Source organism: Pleurodeles waltl, chromosome 9, assembly GCF_031143425.1.
Source record: "Pleurodeles waltl isolate 20211129_DDA chromosome 9, aPleWal1.hap1.20221129, whole genome shotgun sequence".
In the NCBI taxonomy this organism is placed as follows: domain Eukaryota; kingdom Metazoa; phylum Chordata; class Amphibia; order Caudata; family Salamandridae; genus Pleurodeles; species Pleurodeles waltl.
The window spans coordinates 751,491,047-751,516,601 of record NC_090448.1 but is presented as its reverse complement, the minus strand read 5'-3'; the positions used below and the strand labels follow the sequence as shown (position 1 = coordinate 751,516,601).

At 42.1% G+C, this 25,555-nt stretch overlaps 1 protein-coding gene across 1 annotated transcript in view; it reads left to right on the top strand.

Annotated features, from left to right (window-relative positions):
• Window positions 1-25,555, top strand: part of MAP3K11 (mitogen-activated protein kinase kinase kinase 11) — a 219,352-nt gene that overhangs the window by 182,958 nt on the left and 10,839 nt on the right. The window contains exons 6-9 of the mRNA XM_069207900.1: window positions 4,711-4,824; window positions 5,573-5,717; window positions 6,384-6,472; window positions 18,512-19,072. Of these exons, the coding sequence (XP_069064001.1) occupies window positions 4,711-4,824; window positions 5,573-5,717; window positions 6,384-6,472; window positions 18,512-19,072 (909 nt within the window). The remainder of the gene's footprint in view (window positions 1-4,710; window positions 4,825-5,572; window positions 5,718-6,383; window positions 6,473-18,511; window positions 19,073-25,555) is intronic.

The following is a 25,555-nucleotide window of genomic DNA, read 5'->3' as shown; positions in this document are numbered from 1 at the left end:
TTTGAGGCACTATATTAAACAAGAACGTGTTAATATGACATAGTACGAATGGATTTTCACTGCACCCTGAACAAAGATCTATCTAGAGCCAGACATAGAATGAGGCAGTTTATACAGACTGCACCACCAAAACCAGAACAGTTTCTATTAGAACCAGATACATGGTAGCCATATGCTGGGGAGTGGGACCCACACCAGAATGTAGCCTAGGATGGGGGTGACAGTGAGTCTAAGGGCGAGAGGTCTCACCTACATCAATGTCATCGTAGTAATGAGGATCAAGAGAACTTCTACAACAATAATGTCGACGTGTTTTACAGTGTTATGTGTGGAATGTTTCATCTTTTAGTTACTTTTTATGCAGTGTCTGTTGTTTTTTTATTTTTATTTTGTTATTGTCAAGCTCTAAGTTAAACATTTGCGCAGTTAAGTGCAAGGCAACCTGTGCAAGAGGAAGGTCTGTGTGCACCAGGAACACTAAAGGGGGCTGAGATGGAGTGGTTAGGTGTCGCTGTTGGTTGCTTTTGTAGTTGAACTTTAGTGACTTTTTACTGTTAAGTGTTTATTAGCTGCTGTATTTCTTCTTTAGTCGATAGTGATCTGAACGTCTCCTCCATCACTTTCAATTTTGTCAAAACCTTTATTGTGAACATCGGGGACACTGAGGTGATTGACAAGGAAGGTGGGCGTGCAAGGAGGCACAACAGAACTTGACCCTTCTTGGATCATTCTTAGGACAACTGTCAAGCAGACATGTTGCTTAAAACACGCATGGAGTGCAATTTAGGTCTCCCGGCTCCACCATTGGCTTTCTTCTGCCAGTCTCTTGAAACTTTGGCTTGAGACTTTGAGTAGCACATCTTGGCTACGCCCAGTAGAACATTACCCTCTCACCTAATGCTGTTGGCTCTTTGGGTGTATCCTTCAGACTTCTCTCCCGTGCTTGTATTGATTGACCTGCACGAGGTACTCCTTTACAGCTAGGGAGCTCTCAGTATAATCCGCCTTTCGTTTATTGCCTGGCTTTAATGTTTTTACATTCCATGTATTAGCACTTTAAACTCGGACACTTTTGGCTTTGGCAGTGCTTGCTCTTTCTTTTGTTATCAAAGCATACTGTTCTTTACTATGGCGCCCTTTTCTGTTCACCCCTGTATGTCTTACTGGGTTCTTTACGAGCCCTGGGTGTATAATGGAACTTCTGTGGCACAGTTCTAAATGGGAAGCCTGGAGCCCTTACTAGCACTTTATGTACTTTCAGCCTGTTTTCAAGTTTGTATTTCCCTTCCAAGAGCTCAGGTACCTCTCTGTCGTTTGATTTCCTTTTGTCCCCGATTTCTGCAGGAAGGTTGACATGGCCTTTGTGACTTCCTGGCTCTAGAGTTCCCGGAGGGGGCAGAATATCTTCAATCCTCCTTGTGCATATGCAGGGGATCTGTTAGCAGGAATTGATGTCTTTGTTTCACAGGCCAGCTGCCGGAGTAGCCCACACGGGGCCGATCCTCTTTCCCATTCATCTCAAGATGGCCGTTTAATTTTCTTTTCCTTTCCACTGTAAGGCTCTTCCTTCAAAAGGAAGGATGTTGGCTGTTAGTAGCGCACGCGGTTGTCTTGCTTCCTTGGATACCAATTCCTTCACGAGCTGACAAATGTGGCTTTCACAAGAAAGCTGCAGACCATATCACTAACTCGTGGCTTCTGGGGTCTTCTTTTCATAATGATTATGTAAGTCTGTACGGGAGTATGGCTGTCTGTGTAACGTGTCCATGCATTTGCCAGTCTGTGAACTTCTGTTTGTTGTTCAGGCCTCCTGCCATGGTTAAATAGTTGCCTTTTTTATGATTTTTATTGCGTGCGCTCTGTTTTTCACTGTTTCGGTGCGTGTGACAGTATGGACAGCTTGCCTATGTGTCTGTTATTCTTTTTTCACTTCTTGTTTCCGAGTCTCTGTGTGCGTCACCTCTGTCTTAAAGTCTAATTTTTCTGCCATTGCAAATGGAATTTGTGTCTGCGTGCCAGTTTTGTGTTTCAGTCACTTATAAGTTTTTCCTTTGCATCTGCTAGTGTGTTACATAAGCTCGTGTACCTTTGTCTCTGCATCTGTATGTCTACAAATGTATGTATGCTTATGTGTTTTATCTAGGTGTCTCAGGATGTAATGGTGTCTGCTCTATTGTGCACCTCAGTGCGACTGTGGAATGTCTCTTTGTGGGTGTATGTAGCAGTTGTTTGTATCTGTTGACTTTTATGTTTCTGTGTTTGGTAGACCCATTTGCCTACCATATTTTTTATATCTAAATATTGTGTGCATTTATTTTAGTGTTATTAGTATGCATGTCTATTTGGCATTTTGTGTGAGTCCAGTGTAACTTGACTGCGTGTATGTTTTTTCAGGCCTCACCTATGTCTTTGTGGTCTGGCATGACAGCGGAGCTGTAGCCAGACAATGTGAACATCACTAGAAAGGGACTTCGGCTCCGCCTACATGTTGGGAGCCAGGAGTACCTGTTTTGATTGGACAGACATTGTGTGCTTCCAAAAAAACTGTTTCCCCTCCTCGCAGCTGTGATCATTTTGTGTGTGTTGTCCAGCTGACTTAGCTTGAGCATTCAGGGGCACACACATAACATTGTAATGCTGTAAAAGTGCCTTAGATAACTAGGAAATGTATTGTGTTTGTGTTTCCCTGGCAGCAGCATAGATGGGAGGAGGACAGTCATTAACCTACATGGCTTTTTCGGCCTGTCTTGGCAGTGCAACTGTCACATGACATTTTCCCCTACACCAATATTATGCTAACGTTCTTTGCTTTCACACAGATGATGCATATTCATCTCACTGCTATTTACTTACACTGTTTGGCATTGCCAATGCTTGTTTGTTTTGGGTCTGCTTCCACGTTCCAGATTTATTTGTGTGTATTGTGTAACGATAAATGTATTCGGCGATTATTTTTGCGCGTGGTTTCCAATGTTAATGAGTGCCCTCAGTGTGTTTGTTTGTGAGTCCGTCTGTTCATCTACCAGCTAGTTTCTCTGTTTGGCCCGTTAATTTTGAGTTGGTTTCTATTTTTAACACTACAAATTGTATTTCTTTGTGCCTCTTCCCACGTGTCTGTGCTAGGAATGCCTGTTTGTAGCTATTTGTTTTTGAGGTGTGTGTGTGTAGCCCCTCTCTCACACATGCCTGTGTTCTGTATGCATGTTAAATGCGAGTGAACTAGAGGGATGGGCTGGGTGGTCGGGCAAACCAGAACTGAAAGCCCCGCTCTTCTCCCATGCCCCCACCAGAGGCAGGCCTCCTGTGCAGCCAGTGTTTCCTCTAGCAGTCCATCCCTGGGTCCAGACAGCCTGTTGCTCCCCCTCATTCTGCTGACTAAGGCATGTGGGTGTGCAGCGTGCACACTCGAAGCCATTGTGTCGTGTCCAGGCTGGCGCTGCCCCTCCCCCCGCTTCTGCAGCAACCCCCCCCCCCCCCCCAACACCGCCACCCAGCCAAGTCCCCAGCCTGCCTCCGTACAGTGCCCAGCCAGCTAAGCACTGAAGAAAGCTTAATTACATAAGTCAAATTAATTTCTCTCCCCGCGCTGACACACCGTGACCCTCACAAGTTACCTAAAGCGACGGGGGACAGTCGAGGGCCTGTGGGGGTGGCTGGTGTTCTCCCATCTAGAGAGATAGAAACTAGTCTGCCTCACCTTCTTTGCTTTCCGGTTGAGGCCCTCCACCATTCCACTTTCTGCACAATACCCCTTTTTTCGCTTTCCGCCTGATGTCTTGTTCCGGGCTCGTATCACAGGGATTATGTACCACAAATCACCCTTTAAAGATAAATAAAAAACAGCAGTATATTCTGATTGTTTTGATATGGGGATAACTCACAGGAAAATTGATGTCATCTGTGTTGCAAAAAAGGGTAGTAAAGAGATAAAAATTGTAATAAGAACCTCAAACAATTAACGGGGGGAAGCCTCCCAAAAATATACACTGGAAGCATGCATGTCCGCATTTTACAACTGGAAGGTGGGGGATATAAAAAAAAATATCGGGGGGATGGTTTTTCCCCATTGACATATGACAGAAGAGGCAATTATAATCAGAAGACATTTTTGGCTTAAAAAATCTGGGGTCTCCCACCCGAACCAAGTCTGTTGGCATGTATGCAGGAGATATTTCATGAATTGCTTCTAGTGAAACCTAATGGACGTTTCTAGAAAACATTACAAAATAAGAGAAAAAAATACCTTTTGCTAAGTTTCAAGACATGCGGATGCCAAAAAGGTACTGGCAAGGAGTGTTACGTCTCTCGCAAGGTACACCATAACATGCCACAATATATGCCTCACAAGATATTTAAAAACATACATCCTGACCTACATTAAAGACATTGTTCTAGAATGTACCTCAGAAGATACCTTACGTTAGTCTTCATAAGGCACCTGCACAGTTCTAAACGTATATCTTGCTTTTTAAATCTCCAGGCATCCTATCTTTCTTAAGAAATTACCATCTGTTCTCCAGGAACCCGCAGGCCTAATCAAGCATATTTGGTGCTATAGAAATTCCAAATTCAGCCTCTCCACCCCATAACATACACTCTCCGTTGGGTCCAACCTCACTCCAAATTGTGGTTCAGCCTCTGTCCACCCACCTTGAATATGGTTATGTGCTGTGTCTGATTATTTCATTTTCTTTCTGGCCTCTTTTCCAGATTTCAAGCACAGGATCACCGTGCAGGCCTCTCCGGGGCTGGACCAGAGGAAAAAAGTTCTAGAGAATGGTTCCGGAGGATCCCCAACGTTCCCACGCTTCAGAGCCATACAGTGTATGAACAAGGCATATGTTGGAGGGGAAAGGGTCTCTCACTGCATTAACTAATATAGACGGGTCTCCCACTGTCCCTGGCTTAGTTCCTTCCTCACGATGCCCTTAATTATAACTTCCTCTTTCCCTCTATTCTGATTGATGGGGACCTTATTTCTCCTATTTTACCCGACAGTAACACTGTTCCAGCTGCCATTCCCAGTAGAAGCCAAAGAGTGAAAGCTCATAGATTGAGCCCCACTGTAAACCAGCTCGTTTATGTTGCTTATATTTGCATCACAGGCAACTAGAGGAGTTTCTGTTGGCTTGGAGAATTTAATTGCCCATGTTTTAAATTCAGCCTATTTTATTAGTGCCATGTCAATATCCTGCTGTGCCGAGTGCCCAGACGTAGTTTAGGAAGTGTGCCACAGAGAACGTGTACTTGAAAAGAGATGAATTGTGGGTAACATGAATAAATGTATTTCGGCAGGTTATCCACAATACAGCATTTTTGTGAGGTTCCAGAGTAACAGACTAAATAAAAGCAATGTAGCTGGTGGGGAGGTCTCTGACTATCCTGTTAGGTGGACCCTGGTACAGTGGACAATAGGTGTTCACCAGGGACAGAAATCACCATCTTCGCTGTTACTGTCTCCATCCTACCTCCCAACTTTTGATTTCTGGATTCCGATCACAGATTCATGCCCTCCCATCATTTGTTTTGCTCACTAGCCACGTCTTTCTCACCCTTTCTACCCAATGAACAGTGGACCCCAGCGAGACCAGCCAGACTTGGGGGCGCAAGACTGCCCGTCGACAGCAGGAAAGCACCCGCAACGGAGAGAAGAAATCCGGATGGACCTGGGGGCCTAGCTCTCCAAAACCATGGGACTCCTGTACCTCGGATGGAAGGTACGACCACTGAATCACCTTGCTGTAACCTCACAGATCTTTGTCACGGACGATAGACAGTGTTTTGAGCCCCAGCTTTCAGGTTGTAATCTAGGGTCGTTTGAATTAAAACAATTGGATAGTGACTCCCATAATACTTTCCTATGTAAAAGTGCAGGAGACAAATATGGCATCTCAGTGGCATGGAGTAAAGCTACTCGCTTCTGAATTCTAGTCCAATTCTAGTGTGGACAAGAGGGTGGATGCGGCAAAGACGAATAAGCATTGCCAAAGCCAACAGGTGTGGGGGTTTTGTTAAGCTTTTTGCAAAACTGTATTTTTGGGAAGCTAAGGGGTCCTCTTCAGTCTATAAACAAAAGTTTATAATGTTTACAGTCCCTGACATTTAAGACACTAATTTGTGTGAGGCTGTGCCATCACACAGACTGACGTTAAGCCATTTGCTGAAGTGGGGTGATCTACTTGCTCCATCCCGTGTGCTATAGCAGGTCGAAATAAAATGTAAGAACGAAAGAGAAAGATTAATGTATAAGGCTTACTGAAAGCCCCTATAAATAAGTATATGACACACATTATTTTGGTAAAATCAAGAAGTCTTGGCTAATGCCCAAAAACTTTTTTGGGCCAAAAACATCTAACATACAGCTCTTGCTTATTACCTGGCAGGAGGCGATCCCGACTCGAGGAAACCACGTGGTACATCAGCCCAGAACAACCTGAAACACTCGCAGTGCCCAAAATGGAAGATGTAAACGGTACTGATAGGGAACATGGTTGCTACGTGAAAAGTGATGCCTACATTGTTTAACTTGTTGATTCTGTGCACTCCTTTGTTAATGTTACTAGTGTTCTCCTCCTGGTGGTGGTGGTGTCTGGCGAGTTTGTGGAAGGCGGCAAGTGTGTAATACATGATTGAAATACTATTGGGACTTGAGTAGATTTCAGATTAGTCTGTCTTGAACTACTTGGAATATAAACCGAAAACCTCTTTGCAGCTTACTAAATGAAAGTGCCATTATTTAAGATCATGGAGATTCTTGATAACAATATAGTTATCTATTGTGTCCAATGAATCCTATAAATCATCATTGCACTTTCTCTCATGGTCCCTTTTGGACTGGTGGTGCTCCTAAATTCGGCCGTATAGCTTAAATGGAGTCTTCATTCCAATAATTATGCAGGTTCTTATGTGACAGATTGGTATTAGTAGTGGTTAGTATCCAGTTACTACTTTCCCTAGGTTGTTCAGAAAGCTAGGCGAGAGCAAACACAACACACTCAAGTGGATACAAACCATGCGTGGAATAATGAGTTTACCTCTTAGAGGCTTACGTTAGACATGGCCAAAGTCTGCCACGTCAAGGTAGTAGTGGTGTCCGTATCTTTGAACGACCCAAACAGGACATAAACATATGCTATAGTGGAAGGGTGCACGCTTCCTGTGGTAGTCAGTCACACCCAAGAGCCCCAACAGCAGACCACATCCCACTTATTTAACTGAGGGTTTGTAAGGTTGGGAAGGGAGCAGGACCTCATGGTTTTCTTTGTATGAGGGTGATGGGAATATAGGAGCCCTTCACTATATTTTGCATTTTGTAAGTGTTCTGATTGGATAATTTGGCTATGCCATGACCTTGTCACTAGAAAGAACAAGAAAACAGGATGGATGAGGAAAATAGTCTTCAGACTTAGCCACACAACTCACTTTTTATGAAAATAAATCTGTGTTCCAAGCCTTCAACCTAATATCATATCCATCATTTCTCCTAAGCAATGGAGGCAAACATTAAAAATATTCTGGATATGTATGGTGCTCCTGGCATTGGCTGTTAGGATTATTACAAGGTGGATCTCTTTCTGTAAACTAATACCGTTTTTCTTTTCTCAGAAGAATGGGGTGGGCAGACCTGCCAATGTTGAAAAAAAGTTCAGTCTGAGACAGAAGGTGATGACTTGGACTGGGTGGGACTTAAGACCCTTCAGTGGGACATGGGTCCTTCATGGAGGGCCATGAGAGGTGGCAGGAGTTAGATCCCTTAATTTCCTCAGAAGCATCTCCTTCTCTTTCCACAATGCACAAACAAAGCCTTGTGAAGCTGACTTCCATTTCACAGAGAAAAACTGTTACTAACTTCAGTGATATAGATCCTCCACACTTGAACTGAAAGCCTACTTTTTGAAAGGGTTTCCAGCTCGTCTTGTGCTCACTGTGTGCTATTGGCTTTTCAGAGAGAAACTTTGACGGGAACTCCGATCACGTGACGCAAAGTGGCACTGCATGAGTTGGCAGGCCTGAGTGAGGGTGTTTCGGACAGTGTTTCTGATGCTAATTCCAGTTGTCTGGTTTTCCACTGTGTAGTCTTCTTTTGATCAGTCTCTGAGAGCCATAAACAGGAACTTAGGAGGTTTGATCTAGTCAATTTAAAGATTCCAGGGTGCCCTTCTCAGCACCCTGTTTAATCACTGTAAGTGAAAACAAACAGTAATGCCTATTGTCAAGTTGTATTTTGTGTAGTGTCCTGGCTGGACATAGGTGTTAGAGACCAGAGGGCGTACAGATAGATATTGTCGCACTCCCTCCCCCACCACCTTCCCTCCAGAGCCAGCAGGGCATCAGAAGAAACAAAGGGTCTGATTCTCAAAGTTATAGTAGCATTTAAGCAGCCAAAATCCAATACATAACTAGGAATGGTGGGACTTTGCCCTCGTATGTGGCTCTACCTACATTTGCCTGTCATCGTGGCAGGATTATGCTTGTTTGTAAATCTGCTCACAAGGGCTAGTTATTCTTTTTTAAGATATGAGATGTGGCCTAACAGCCAGATCTGCCAACTTTGGAAATGGGGAACCAATTTCAAATACCGGTGTCCACTCTCCATCCTGTGACTCTGTGCAATTCACATAATCTCCCTGCGGCTAAAAACCAAAACAAAAGAGAACACTAAATATGCCCTTGTGTAATTTATTGTGATGCTCATGTAAATTAAATGCTTCAGTGCCCTTGGTCCACGTTTGTGTTATGTAAAAAATAAAATAAAAAATAAATAAATTAGTTAATGCAACAGTTTGCTGGGTGTCATAACCTGAAATAGAAGATGAACATTCTCAGACTGGTAAGTAATTTGCACCCTGAAAACTGTCAAAGGTTTAAACTTGTGAACGGCAGGGGTAAATCATTGTCTCATTTGGGAAAGGGCGGGAACACTCCTAAAATTTGTGGATGGGTAGAGGAAGAGTATCACACTTTCTCTTTAAAACCATATCAACATTTATTCTCAAATTTACTCTGATTTAACCACACAAATAAATTGATTAAAACCACAATATAATTGTCAATTCATTCTCCTTCCAAAAGTGATTGTGAAATATTTGTTCATAAAATCCTTCAAGTATCAATAATCATAAAGTAGAGGTAGCAATATTATCGCCAATGATTCTTTACTTTCCAGGATTGTAGTCATTCGTGAGTCATTCCACTGGCATGCTGATCATAGTTTCACAATTAGGAGAAGAGTGTAGTCTGCCAGAGCCCATGTATAAAATAAACACTACTTTAAATGTGGTGTGCAAGTGAATCCATGTGTTTAATGGCATGTGTAGCTGCAGATGCACATGGTATGCATAAGTTTGCCATCTAGTGTTGGGCTCGGAGTGTTACAAGTTGTTTTTCTTCGAAGAAGCTTTTTTAGAGTCACGAGATTGAGTGACTCCTCCTCTCGATGATAGTGTGCATGGGCATCAAGTCCTTTGTTAGATTGGTTTGTTTCTGCCGCCTGGTTCGGACGTGTTTCCTCTCAATCTAGTGAATCTCGGTTCGGTAATTCAGAACATATTCTGCTCTTTCTACAATATCATTGGTATTGTTTTCAATCGTGTTTCCATCTATACTCGATCCAATTTAGACCGTCGGGTCGGTTTTCTCATCCTTGAAAGGGCAAAGCCCTGTAAGGGCCTACTTCAATGTGAGTCTGATGGAATGGACTCCGTTTCAGTTCTGTCCTCGGTGTCACTAAATTTCCATACACCGATCAGCATTCTGTGTGCAATCTTCGTCTATCTCCAAACCATCAAGAGGACAATTGTGTCACCTGTAGATCTTTTCGATCAAAAAAAGACTTTGTGGGACTGTAGAGCTCGTCGTCTCAAGATGGTGTTTAAAGGAAGAATAATTGCCTCCCCTCCAATGTCCTTTAAAAGGAAATTGACTTTTAAACACACTTCAAAACCTACACCAAAGAAGGTCTTCAAGGACAAACAACAGGGAGTGACTTCAAAGCAGAAACAGCCTTCACCACCACATTCTCCTGTTCCTCCTTCCACGCCACCTCCACCACCATCACCCACATATGAGGCACAATTATCACCACATACATCCTAAATTTCACCACATGGGGATGATATTAGTGATGACCAACAGAACATAGGTCCATGGGATACATATGACTCAGATCCAATTTTATCAACTGACCCTCAGTTATATCCTGCCAGACCCTCACCACCAGAAGATACTACAGCATATAATCAAGTAGTGGCTAGAGCTGCAGCCTACCATAATGTGCAAATGCACACTGACCACATAGAGCAGGATTTTCTGTTTGACACACTAGCATCAACGCATAAGCAACACAAATGTCTTCCTATGCTTCCATGCTTGCTCAGACATGCTTCTGATATCTTTCAAGAGCCTGTTAAAGCTAGGATTATCACTCCTAGAGTGGACAAAAAATATAAACCAGCACCCTCCGACCCTGTGTTTATAAGAACTCAACTACCTCCTGATTCCATTGTAGTTGGTGCAGCGAGGAAAAGGGCTAAGAGTCAGTCCACAGGAGATGCCCCTCCTCTTGATAAGGAAAGCAGGAAAATCGTTGCAGCTGGGAAAACGGTAGCTTCACAAGCTGCAAATCACTGGAGGATAGCCAATTCACAAGCTCTTTTGGCTAGGTATGACAGAGCACACTGGGACAAAATGGAGAAGCTGTTACAATACCTCCCTCCAGAACACCAAAAAAGGGACAACAAATAGTTAACGAAGGACAAGCAATCTCTAATAATGCTATTAGATCTGCTATGGATGCAGCTGATACAGCAGCTAGGTCAGTTAACACCAGTGTGCTTATTGGAAGACATGCCTGATTAAGAAGTTCAGCTTTCAAACCTGAGATACAGCAGGCAGTCCTAAACATGCCTTTTGATAAACAACAGTTATTCGGCCCTGAGGTGGACACAACAATAGACAAACTTAAAAAAGATTCGGAAATAGCTAAAGCTATGGGGGCGTTGTATACCACACCCACTAGGGGTACTTTTTGAGGACCACAATTTAGAGGGGATTTCAAACCATCCACTACAGAAACAGCAACCACCCATCAAAAACAATCCTCATAATTCTACACTAGAGGATCATTTGGAGGCTCCTATAAAGAATCCGACAATAGAGGAAGAGGTAAACCTTCCACATCCAGAGGTACCTCACAATCAAATAAACAGTGACCTTCTCACCATCCCCACAGAGCACACATCTCCTGTGGGAGGAAGACTGGTGAATTTCTATCCACCATGGCACAACATCACTATGGATCGTGGTTTCTATCAATTATCCAACATGTTTATTGTCTTGAACTCATTCCACTCCACCAAATATTCCAAATAATCGTTCACACAGACTAACTCACAGGCATCTCATTCTATTAAAACAAGAAGTACAATCACTTCTAATCAAAGGTGCAATAGAGATGGTACCTATACCTTAACAAAGGAAAGGAGTATATTGTCTATACTTATATAAAAAAGTATGGTACTCTCAGACCAGTCCTGGAACTCAGACCCCTCAATCAGTACATCCTGTCAGATCATTTCCACTTGGTCACTCTTCAGGATGTCATTCCTTTACTACAAAAACAAGACTATATTACAGCATTAGATCTAAACGATGCTTACTTCCACATTCCCAAACATCCAGCACAATGCAAATATCTAAGATTTGTGACAGCAGGCCAGCACTACCAGTTCAAAGTGTACCCTTTGAAGTAACAACAGCACCAAAGGTATTCACCAAATGCCTCACAGTGGTTGCAGCATACCTCAGAAGGCAACGTATACATGTCTTTTCCTATATGGACGACTGGCTCATAAAAGCCAGTACCATTCAAACCTATCAACAGCACACACAATATACAATCCATACCCTACACAGCCTAGGGTTCACAATCAATTATCAAAAATCTCATCTCCAACCAGTGCAAATACAACCGTATTTGGGAGCAATTCTGAACACACAGTCAGCATTAGCATACCCAAACCCGCAGAGAATTCAAGCTTTCCACATTCTCATATCACAGCTCAATACAAACTTACACTGTAAGGCTTATCATGAAACTATTGGGAATGATGGCATCGTGCATAGCAAAAGTACCCAATGCATGTCTAAACATGAGACCCCTACAAAAGTGTCTCTCACAATAATGGTCTCATGCACAGGGCCAACTTCACGATCTGGTGATGTTGGACCGCCACACTTAAAACTCTCTGCGTTAGTGGAATCACACCAACTTATCAAAAGAGCGGTCATTTCAGGACCCTGTGCCACAGACCATAATAACCACTGATGCATCAATGACAGGTTGGGAAGCCCATCTCAACAATCTTACCTTACAGGGACAATGGGACTCCATTCAACAAACTTACCACATAAATCACTTGGAATTGCTAGCAGTGTTTATAGCACTCAAAGCATTCCAACCACAGATCACCCACAAAACAGTGTTGATAAAGACAGACAACATGACAACAATGTATTATCTGCAAAAATAGGGGGGACACACTCATCTCAATTGCCCCTTCTGGCACAGACAATTTGGAAGTGGGCAATTCACAATCACATTCAACTACTATGAGAGTATTTCCCAGGGATACACAACCAATTAGCAGACCTCTTAAGCAGGATGCAGCAACAAATACACAAAAGGGAAATTCACCCACAAGTGATTCAACAGTACTTTCACATGTGTGGAAGCACAGACATAGACCTGTTCGCAACAAGCGAAAATGCAAAATGCCCAAACTTCGCATGCAGGTACCCACACCCTCGATCCAAGGGTCATGCTCTATCAATGAACTAGTCAGGGATATTTGCTTACGCTTTTACCCCTCTCTCACTAATTCCATTTCTGGTCAACAAGATCAGTCACACCTCCCTCACTATGATACTCATAGCTCCCACGTAGACACGTCAACACTGGTACAGAACACTGTTGGATTTATCTCTAGTACCACATCACAAGCTCCCAAACAGACCAGACCTATTGAATCAAAACAAAGGTCACATCAGGCATCCCAATCCCAGTATGCTCAACCTAGCGATTTGGCTCCTGAGGCCATGGAGTTTGGATATCTACAGCTTCCAGCAGAATTTATGGACATTCTAAAAGATGTGCGTAAACCTGGAACTAGACAGTGCTATGCAGCTAAATGGAAACGTTTTGTATATTACTGTGAACCCCAAAACATTGATCCACTTAAAGCATCAGTACAGGATATTGTATGTCACTTGCTTTACTTACAAAAAGCAAATTTTGCATATTCATCTATTAAAAATAATTTAACAGCACTATCACCTACCTCCAAAACAGACAGCATACTTCTCTGTTTAGAATCCCTGTCATAAAAGCTTTTATGGAAGGTCTTAAAAGAGTTATTCCGCCTAGAGCTCCACAGTCCCTGCCTGGAATCTTAACATTGTGCTCACAGGGCTTATGGGTCCCACCATTTGAACCCATGCATTCTTGCGCACTTCAGTTTCTCTCATGGAAAGTTGCTTTCCTAGTAGCAATTACTTCCTTTAGGAGAGTTAGTGAAATTCAAGCATTCACTTTAGAAGAACCTTTCTTCCAAATTCACAAACACAAAATAGTATTTAGGACAAATCCAAAATTTCTACTCAAGGTGGTTTCACCATTTCACATCAACCAGTCAGTAGAATTGCCAGCCCTCTTCCACAGCCAGATTCAGTTGCTGAAAGAGCTCTTCACACTCTTGATGTCAAAAGAGCTCTCATGTATTATATAGAAAGAACAAAAGTTTTCAGAAAATCTAAACAACTTTTTGTGGCTTTTCAGCAGCCTCATAAGGGTAATCCTATTTCAAAACAGGGATTAGCCAGATGGATAGTAAAGTGTATTCAAACTTGCTGCCTTAAAGCTAAAAGGCAACTATTAGTAACTCTTAAAGCACATTCTACTAGAAAGAAAGGTGCTTCAATGGCATTCTTAGGAAATATACCAATGGCAAACATATGTAAAGCAGCCACATGGTCCACACCAGACACATTTACTAAACACTACTGTGTAGATGTGCTATCTCTCCAACAAGCAAATGATGGTCAAGCAGTGCTTAAAACACTATTTCAAACTACTCCAACTCCTACGGGCTAGCCACCGCTTATTTTAGGAGGGTACTGCCTTTCAGTCTATGCATAGCATGTGTATCTGCAGCTACATATGCCATCGAACAGAAACTGTCACTTACCCAGTGTACATCTGTTCGTGGCATGTAGTGCTGCAGATTCACATATGCCCTCCCTCCTCCCAGTAAGCCTGTAGATGTTGCAGTATTTTTATTTATGTAAATATGTATATACTTTGCATGGACATCTCTTCACTCCTTAATTTACCATCTGCGGGAAAACAATCTAACAAAGAACTCAATGCCCATGCGCACTATCACCGAGAGGAGGAGTCACTCGATCTCGTGACTCGAAAAAAGCTTCTTCGAAGAAAAACAACTTATAACACTCCGAGCCCAACATTAGATGCCGGACTTATGCATAGCATGTGAATCTGCAGCACTACATGCCGTGAACAGATGTCCACTGGGTAAGTGACATTTTCCTCTTCCGTTGTGTTTACATACAGATTCAACTATAAGTCTGACAGGTAAAGAAATGTAATACTCAGATGGAAAACAAATGTGACTCTCCCACTAATAGTAAGTGTCTCACTATCCAAGCTGCTACAAAAGGTTGTGAACAGGCCTGGGTGAAATTGAAACTATTCCTGCATATTGTCCACATTTTCAAGTTACAGTTAAATTAATTTCCCAAAATTACACCATTGCGCAACTTCATGTAATTATGCACCATTTGTGGTAAAAAAAAATCTGTGAATGCATAGGAACAACTATTCAATTGCAGCACTTTTGAGTTTTTTCATTTTTTTCTCCATGAAATGCACCTTTGTGTCAAAAATTGATGCATGGGCACATTTTTCATTTTTCGTAATTTTGCTGAAATTTTACATAACTATGCAGAAGCAAATGATGCAGATTTCGCACACCCATAGTTGAGAGTACAGCCGCTGTATTGTATTCACCACTGAATCTATAAGAAGCTAAAATATGGAGACACACCATTAATTGCAAGGGCCAAAACTGTGGAAAACCCCTACCCACAGGATGAAGTGGACACAATGTCCTCAAGCTCTTTTAGTTTTACCAAAACAGCTTCCCATACTTTTACAAACAACTGTTCTTCAGTTAATGCTCATTTTAAGTTGCCTCAGCATGTTGAAAGAAGGCGTCTCCTTTAATTGGAAATGAAAAAAGGCAAAGCCAAAGAAGAAACAAGCCTTCTCTCCAGGGTATCTGCTACCAGAAAGAAATATAAATATGTGCAGTTGTTAATCAACAATTCTAAAGGCTGGTTGAAGTTCCTTATAGGGTTTAAGCAGAGCCATTGGAATTATGCAACAAGGAAAGAGCAAATTATGCAACAGGGTTAACTAAATTATGCAACATGAAAATACAAATTATGTAACATAATCGGGCAATTTTTTATATAATTTCATTATTTTGTCATTTTTACACTTTTAAGACTGTCCGGACAAAGGTTTCACCTTATTAGTACTAGTTTAACACCCAAATACACTAAATACACAACTGAAAGGTGAATGGTCAGCCTTTGTGCAGTGCCTTCAGCTGCGCAGGAACAAGTGTTGATACATTTTCTGTAACTTTTGATCCATTTGAGCTAGAGACATTTATCTGCAAATTATGTAGCAGATGATAGAAGATGAGGCAAATGCAGCAAATCCACAACTATGCGAAAAACACCTCACCCGCAGAATCACATAATTCCAGTAGCCCTGGCTTTAAGTGATAGAACTATTTGATAATCATTTGATGCCCTAGTGTGATAAAGGAGCGTTCTTTTTCGCTATGCTAAAGGTGTTACCAGTTTTAGAATTCATCCTTTTAATGGAACACTAAGAAAAGTTTACAATAGGTATAATTGTATATCGATAAAAATACGTTTGAAAGCATTTAAACAATATTTGTGCACTTCTTGAGGCAGCCTATCTTATATTGTATTGTCTCAATTATACTGAGTGTACTACATTTTTAGACTAATGACTTGCATATTCACAGTGCCTTCTGTCACAAGCTGGGACCACATAGCACTGTAAATACACAAATTCCTCAGTGCACCAACCAGAATGCAGATCAGTGACTCTCCAGTTAGGTCCATAGATATCGGAATTGATTACATTAACCATCTGGGCTTTCCTAACAGAACAATGCGTTTCCCAGATTAGTCGAGCTTTAATTTATTTTTCATTTAAAGTGTGTGCGTTTTTATTTATATGCAGTTATCTGCAGATGAAAGACCAACAAAGTAGTTGCAGAATATTTTGTCATTTTTAGTTGCATCTCTGATCCCGCCCCTACATTCGCAGACCACCTGCGCTACACTCCGGATCACAGTTATCATACCGCTGCCCTTAGACAACCATTTGAGAGCGGAATCAAATTACAACAGATTTTGGAAGCTCCGGAAAACGGAACTTTTCACACTTGCAAGCGCGATGGAAGAATATCCGACATATGAACGCTTAGCATTCACCAATTTAGAACCCAGCTACCTCTTCTAGCCTTTAATTGCCACCCACCTCAAAGCTACTCATTTTACTGGCCTCAGAAGAATTAATGTTTGAATGCTTCTTTGCCTGTGGGGATTAAAATGTACGTCTTGCAAATGACCTGCATCCATTTGGAGGTCATGCATAACCCGTTTAACTGATATACCAAGATTTGAACCTAAATGTTACACACATTGCTTTGCAGCATCGTATGAGCTAAATCATGACACACCCCGGTGCACAACGATCAGAAGCGGCCCCTTATGTCAATTGTTTTCGTCCTCGTGAAAGATCAACAGTGCCTCGATGCACACTACCGCGTTTCGTAACGATATTCTCTCTGTAGCTGCGGGTGAATAACGGAGTCGTCTCAACACCCAGTAATCAGTGAAACCGTGTAAATACATTGTAAACAACTAGGGAAGGAAGGAGCCATGTTCATAATGCAAACGTCTTCGCGACACTGTGGGAGATTTGGTAAATGTATGCCCTTACCTCTTCTCCCACCTGCTGGCGGCATCTGGAACTGCCTTTAACAAATATATTTCATGGGCCAATAGCTTTGCTTCCGTTAGGAAGGAGCGAGAGAGAGATTAATTACACCAAAATGGAAATGTATATAGCACACAGTACAAACTGAATTGTTTTCTGTCCCCAAATTCGTTCTCTGTTACTACCCAATATATCCGCCTTGCAAAAACAAAATAACAGTTGAAATGCGAATGTACTCAAAGTATACTTTTACCGTTTAAACCCAGCTATTTGTACAGTACCCCATCGACTGAGCTATTTTCCCAGGATTGGAATTTGTGACCAGCAGTTTACAGAAGGGGTTCGGCAATAAAAAAATATTAACACAGGAAGCTGTCTTCTCTGTACACAAACCTGTGGCCTGCAGGATACAGTTGGTGCTGTGCAGCAATACATATCTTTGGATAGTAGAAAACGAACTGCTCGCTACAGCAGATGCATTACACACCTGAGCCATCTTTCCATTAATCTACTGTGGGACTTGTTGGATTGATGCATAGAGCTCTATAGTAAGTGCCTTAACCACCTAGGATAACTGATCATTATTATAGCACGAGACCTGCTTGATGCACTAAAATCCCTACAGCAAGATCATTAACCATCTTACCAATATTGTCAAATGAGATTTGCTGAATGTGCTCACAGACCTCTTCAGCAGGTCCGTTTGCACTCCAATCTACCTTAAAATGCAGTTGTTTGTGACAAATAAAGTGTTACTGTGTAGAATGGCTCGGTGAGTTGAATACTTCCGCTGACAAGTGTGCTTATTGCAGTTGACAGGTGAAAGTCTTGGCATGACAAACTCATGATTGCAAGGTTGGTTTCTAACGTACCATTTACTATAAATAAATTGGCAATAGCCATATATTTTATTTAAAAAATGCAGCAGTGGGTGTTGAAATGATAAACACAGGTTCTAATTCTGCATGCATCCTTATCGGTTTGTATTTGGGCGGACATTCTGAAAAAGTAATGCGTAGGTAATACAGACCTTGATGTCACTGGCTCCATGCTTCATGTAACCCTTTATGGCTTCACTGTACGCAACTCCAGACCTTTCTGCTGCAGATTTCCCATTTTGTATGCTCATGAAAAAAAATATCTATTTTTTCCTTTAAATATTTTGTTTTATTTATGAGATCACAACATATTCACTTATTTACTTATACTAACAAACAGATCAAGCAAGAGCTGTCCATTTCTAAAAATTGGATTTGCCTCAGTGTCCTAAGGTTTTTTTTTTTTTTTTTGTGGCTCACTGAAACTGTGATAACGATAAGTAACGTAAAGTTCTTTCCATAGCTTACCTTGTGTTGTGTTTTTAACACTCTCCTTTGTCTATTATTCTAGGCGACACCACAATAAGTATTTCCCCGTCGTCCTCGGTGAGCACAGGGAAGGAAGGTGCACCCCAGCCTTCAGCGGAGGAGACAAGAAGGAACGAGCACCATGGCCAGTCAACCCCTCCGATGGCACGCGTGTCTCCTCACGCCAACCGCACAACGCCAAAGCTTATCCACCGGGCCCTCCTGCGTGGAGCTGCCATCTTGGCTTCCTTGGGTCTAGGGCGGGACCTGCAGCCAATGGATGCGCCCAGGGAGGAAGGCGCCTCTCCTACACAGATGGGCGAGGCCTGTCTCGCAGGTGCAACACCCGCTTCTCCTCACGATAATGTTGAACTGATTCCAACCCCTGTCACGAGCGAGCCGCCTGAAATACTCATTGACTTGAGTGACCCAAACCCTAGCGAACAAGAGACGGCTCCGCTTGCAACCACAGCAGGAACTAATCTGGTGAGCGAGGACCTGCTGATTGACCTGGGGTACGATTCGGTGCCTAGGGGTGCTCCGTCACCATTATCGGGTCATAGGTCGCCAAAGAGTCCGAAACTTGAAGAGAAAACACGACTTGGTAAGACCCTAAGCTTTATTGTAGTTGCCATGTATTCACGCACAATTGTGTACGAAAACGTCAGTTTTATAGGTACATCTAGGAAGAGGCCATACCTCACAATGCTATCAGTGCATTTATTTCTAATTTTCTACATAGCATTATTTATTCACTATGGTCTTTTTGTGAATGCCTCCTGGTATGCTACATTCACGTAGCACATTACGTCCTTGTCCAATAGTAAATTGTTGCCCTTGAACACAGTGTCAAAGCCATCACCTCTACCCAAATCTACCCAGCCTTTCTTGGAGAGAAAGCAGTAACAGCATACTGATTATCTTTCTAAAATTTTTAAAGCCCACGCAAACAGTTTGGGAAACATTACAGTCGGTAACATTATGGTAGTTTAGGCAAGTTGAACAAAAACATCTGGCTCACCTCAACCTCCAGAGCACTATAAACCTAAACAAAATATTAGTGAGGCAGCACAGATGGTGTGGGTGACAGTCTCACAATTGATGTCAGGATGTGAAGTACCCAAAACTTGCCTGTAGTCCCACAGCTGTAGAGTGCACGTTTGGGATTCTACATTTATCTCAGAGCTGGGAGCCAAAACTACCAATGAAAGATAATAAAAGAGTAGGGTGAAATATAGATCAGATGGGAGATCCACAGGAACTTAGTCAAAGGGTTGTTGCTAAGAACTGGATAAATAAGGAAGAGAAGAACAAGGTGGGACAATTAGTAAAATCGGACAGGATGGTTCCACCAAGAGTATCAGAAAGTATTGCATACGTGGGGAGTTGTCTCAGCAGAGAGGAGAGAAACAGAGGAGGTACTGTAAAGTGGTTGAACAAGCAGCACCCACCCACCATGGCAAACTCTTCTGCTGCAATGGCCCGCTGTTTGTGCCTGTAAAGACTGAGCAGTGCCCAGACCCTTTACATGTTTGGACTGGGCAAGTGCTCACTCCGTCCATGTCTTAAAATGGTTTTGCAATTGAGCAAAGGCCAAACCAGTGATCTAGTTTATCCCTTTGTGTCAAAGTACACAAAGAATCTTGAAAATATTTAGGATGTAAATTGCACAAACAAAATGTAAGAAGATGGGAAAGATTTTAAAATGTAATTAGTTTTTCATTAACATATGGCAGTGTTTTTCCCTTTATATAGAATTATACCTCAGATTGAACTGTGAATCAGTTACCTTTCAATACCTAGGGTTTAAAATCTACAATTTCCCCAGTAATCAACAGAGTGGAAATCTGGGAGGAGTAACACTGTCTCTCCGAGCCCAGTGTGGTTTTCTGTCTTCTCCTCTGCTTTCTGTAATAGGCCATGTGGCACTAGTGAAGATGGTGTACGACCCCCAATCATTGTATTATTTTGCAAAGTTTCCCCTGCTCATCCCTCATTCCTTCTTCATACACGCTCCACACCTGATTTGGTCACTTGTGTGCAGTCCGGTAGCTCTTTCCACTCTAAAGCTACCCATGACTGCGGGTGGATTAGCCCTTTCAGACTCAGAACGCTACTATTTAGCTGCACAGCTCCAACATGTGGCTTGCTGGCTGTCTAGCCACCCCTGCATTAGATGGGGTTTATCCGTAAAGACTATAAGTATGGCTTACTGCACTACTGATTGTTTCCTCCTGACCATTCTACTGAACACCATCCCAGGTTATCCTGAACAGCTTTCTCTTGCTTTTCTAAAACGTATAAACTCACTAACACAAAGGAACCCTACGCTCCTGCACTACCTATGCTAGGCCTTCCCACTCACACAGGACTACTGCGCTCAGGGCAACTCTGTCAGTGGCATGCTGCAGGCATCTTAAAATTAGGGATTTGTTTGTGGATGGATACTAGATTTCCAAACCCTTGTGGCAGACTGCAGTCTTCCCATGGGTCAATTCCTTACTTGTAAACACCTTAAACAATCATTAAATGCCTTATTTCATGTCTGCCATCTAGATCTCACCCTACATGAAGTGTGCCAGAAGTACTATAGCATAGGAATTGAGGGATTGGTGTCAAACTGATATGATGGGTGTACAGACCTTTCCTGCAACATGGAGACCCCTCCAAGGCTTCTCTCCATACTACCCTCGAAACTGACATAGTCAAACCTGTGCAGAATACAGACTGGGCAATAATACTGGACTATTCCCACAAAGTATCCCACGGCTGCCACATATTCGGAGAGCATCTGTGGAATGCATCCCGCCCATTGCTTGCCACTCGTTTTGTGGTTTGTAACTCACATTTCCTTGCTTTTGATTTGTTGGTTTTATTTGTTTTATGCTGTCCAGCTTGAGTTTTTGCTTCTCTTGCTTGAACCATATTTACAGTATCCTTCGGAGTGCCCCCTTTCTATAAACAGGCCTGTGAAGCTTGTTCTTATCTCGTCATATTTGCTATGCATTAAAAAACAAGGTCATATGTCAGGCTTTGTCTTTGGCGCAAGCTTGGTGCTTACATTGCTTTCTCTGACTTCAAAGTGAGAGGATTTATGTGACAGTCTTGCTCGAAACAGGGGGTAGGAAAGAGATTTTTACCTATCACATGTCAACATTTAAAGGAACTGTGCAAGTATTACAGAATATATCCGAATTAGGAATAAAAATGAAGCACATTTTTGGTTAAGTCTGAACTGTGTTGGAAACAGATACTTTAATATGAATAAAACAAATCATTACACTAGGTGATGCACTTTCCACACATCACCGTATGTGCACTAGATAGTTTTATTAGTAAGAACTGTATGTCTGTGAAAATGTAATCATAATTTAAATAAAAAACATGTTGTCTGTAATGGCAGTGTGCTACCACACCATGCATACTGCACTCAACATCACTTCACTCTACTCAGCACCACTCCACTTTACACCACTCCATGCCACTGCTCTCTGTGCCACTGCACTCTACTCCGCTCTGAAACAATCTACTCCACTGCACTCTGCCCTGCACGACGCCACTCTGTCAGTACACTCTGTGCCACTCCACTCGGTCAGATGGCACTCTATGCCACTGCACCCTAAACCACTACACTCTATGACACTGCACTCTACACAACTGCCCTCTAGGGCACTCTATTCCACTGTACACCACTGCACTCTGACACTACTCTGCAACACTGCACTCTCCACCCCTGAACTCTACGACATTCTACTCTGTAGTACTGCACTCTATGCCAGTACACTCTACGCCACAGCATTCTATGCCACTCTACACTCTTCACGTCTGCACTTTGATGTGCACCACTCCACTCTTTGCCTCTGTGTTCTACAATGCTGCATTGTACACTGATTAATTCCATGCCGCTGCACTCCATGCCACTGAAGTCTTTACCATTATATTCTGCAACACTCTACCCCAATGTGCTCTACACCAGTGCACTCTACTGTATGCCACTCTACACAACTCCACATTATGGCACCCCTAAATATGACACACTCTTCCACTCCACAACACTCTGCTCTCCTCGTTTTCCATTCCACTCTACGACACTCTGTGCCACTCTCCTCTACACTACAAACTTTTAGTCATGCTGAACAGCAGCCACTCTGGTGTATAACATGGCTAAAACACATTGGCAAAGTCAATAGCTCTTACATAGATGAGACCTATTGGCTTTGCCAGTGCACGTTAGTACTATGAGGACCAGCGGACCCTGAAAGCATGTGAATATTTAAGTCATTATTTAAAAACATACATTACACACAGCGTAATATAGGCTGCCACAAAATGCGCATATACATTTAGGTTAAAGATAAAAAGTGCTTCTAAATTATAGATTTCAATAATATACAGATTACACCCAGTGCAAACATTTCTATAACTGTTCATTAAAACACACACCCCACAGCTCAACTTGGGGCACTCTTACAGTACTTCTCTAAAAGAAAATATCTTTGCCATCAGAAACCTTCAAGTGACTCCATCAATTAAGCCAATACTGGTTTCCCAGCCCCTTGGCAAGAAGGCCTGTTTCTTATCTGTCTGCTCCTCCCTTGGGATCGGAGCACAGGAGACTCCCTGCCTTCCACTCCAGCTGGGTAACTGAATTGCCCTAATTACCTTTTGTCTTTAGCTTAAAGGCTAAAGTTAGGTACAAATGCAGTCTGTTAATACATGCTTTGCAGACAACGGACGGTAGGGCTAGATTACGGATGGTTGGAGAAAATTACAAACGGGTGGTCAACCTAGTCAATTTGCATTAAATCAGATGATTGGGCAAGGGAAGTGATATCTTGGGGTGTGTTTTTGAAGCTGCATTCTCTCCTTTTAGTTTGACTGAATTATAAAATAAACTGATTTTATTTTTCTGTTTTTAGGTCGAGCGCGCAAGCGCTTTGACCTGTTGTAATCTATCTGTGGACTTTTAACCATGCCAACCGCTCACCCATCACTATCACTCATTCATGGGCTTGCCTTCCAAAAATCCTTGATATCTTTGGTTATTGCTTTACCTTTGTCCCTCCTTGGGGTGGTTTTGTTACAGCCTTGGACACCGACCCTGTTACACGGATAATTGCACGTTTGCCGATATGTTTGACTGCAAGCAAACTTCTTTTTCCTTTTGTGTCTTACCTCCACGCTCATGGCGCTTTGAATCGGCTCACTTATGTCAGCTGTTTTACTCTTCATTTCCAATTTATGTGGCAAGACAAGTCCATTTGGAAATTTACAATGCTAATAGCTCTAACTGGAGCAAACATGTGACCCATTGAATTGCAAATGGTTGTTTAAAATGTAAAGTTCTTATAACCAGGCTAGGTTAGTGCTTGCCTTCTGTGTGCTTCCTATGTCTGTACCCTTGGAATCCAGAACTTATCAAATCTGCCAGCTCCACACTTCTCCATCTTGAGGCAATTGACCCCTGTTTGGCAGGTGGAATCATATTTGCAAAATGTCAGGCATCTCTAAAATAGTCCCAACATCAGGTCAAAGGAGATATCTTTCTGTCTACAGTTACTTCTGGACACCAGGCAGATTATTCAAGCTAAGCCTGGCCACGGAGAACTTATATTGGAACCAAAGACATTGTACCTTTGTGAATTTGTGTAGCATTTATGGGAAGGAAATAATAATCTTCTTGAGATATTCAGTATAAGTATCGATATAGATTTTGTAATCACAACTTTGGTTTCAGAACCGGTCCACTCCCAGACCTTTAGCTTTCAAATATTTTTTTTGACAGACCTTTTGCTAATGTTGGCCTCAAACACAATCATTTTGGAATGGAAATCAGCCATGTGCGCCTATCCATTCACACCTGGGTGAGGAGGGCGTGGGCAGCTAACTTTGTACTTGATACAGCCAATGTGACCCTATTTGTATCTTGGAGCACTCCTAAGGGCATACCTATGTTGGGCAAACCAGATCTATACTTCCAAAACTTCAGGGCCGCCGAATTCTGAGCTTTCAGATTTGTGGCTGCACAAATACTACATTTTTATATTTTCTTAGATGTGCTAATCTTTGGACGTTTATATTTCCTTGCACTATTTAATTGTTTTTACTTGTCACTCCCCCTGGCGTTAATCCACCCCTTTTTCACTTGCTTTTAAAACCCACGTCACCCTCCAAAAAGTGTTCATTCTCCATTGGCTTTAATTATATCAACCTCTTAAACACCATACCGCACGTGCATTTTGAAAGCAAGAGTTTGCCTGGTGTGTATACCACACTCCATGCTTAAGTTCGATAGCCTATAATGTCAACTCTTTTTTTTACTTTGATTTGTTTTCTTGGTTGTGTTCATCTTTGCATAAAACTCAGTAAAACCATCTCAATATACAAAAGTATGACTAATAAACATATGACTTTAAGAAGCTGAGGGTGGAATTATTTTTAGTTAATGGGAAATGCTCTGGCAGTTTGAAACGTGTTTTTCATTTACATGATTGCTTTCTTTGCACAGGCTAATACATTTACTTTACATTTGATCCTAAAACATATTCTTGTCAGTTAAGCTCAGGAGGCCCATGAGCCATAGAAAGAACGTCATGGGCAGATTGGAAGTCTGGTGGGAATCATAGCCATCGAAATGGGACTCTCCTTGGGAAACCCCATTCGACTATTATAGCAAACACTGGCAAACTTAGAACCAGAAGAATACATAGCACACCCAGTGAGAACATTACTTGATGATAAGCAATTTCCACAGCAAATGGTTCACAGGTCATAGAAATAAATTGGCATAACAAGATCCACTTGGTGGGGAAGGTCTAGCAAAGTAAACCACTTACGAGAACTATAAATAGAACCAACAGTAAACTCCACTAAAGGAGTGACCGAGGACATCATGGATATGGAAAAAGACCCAGCTTTGACAACCTGTAAGGGAACCATAGAAATACAGGAACATCATCCACGTCACACTTCCTAAAAGCTAATGCTAGAGAAACATGACTTGCATAATAAAAGTATTTAAGAACCTTGCATATATGATACGCCTTCCCTAGCAGTATTATTAGGAAATAGAGCTAGATTAGATATC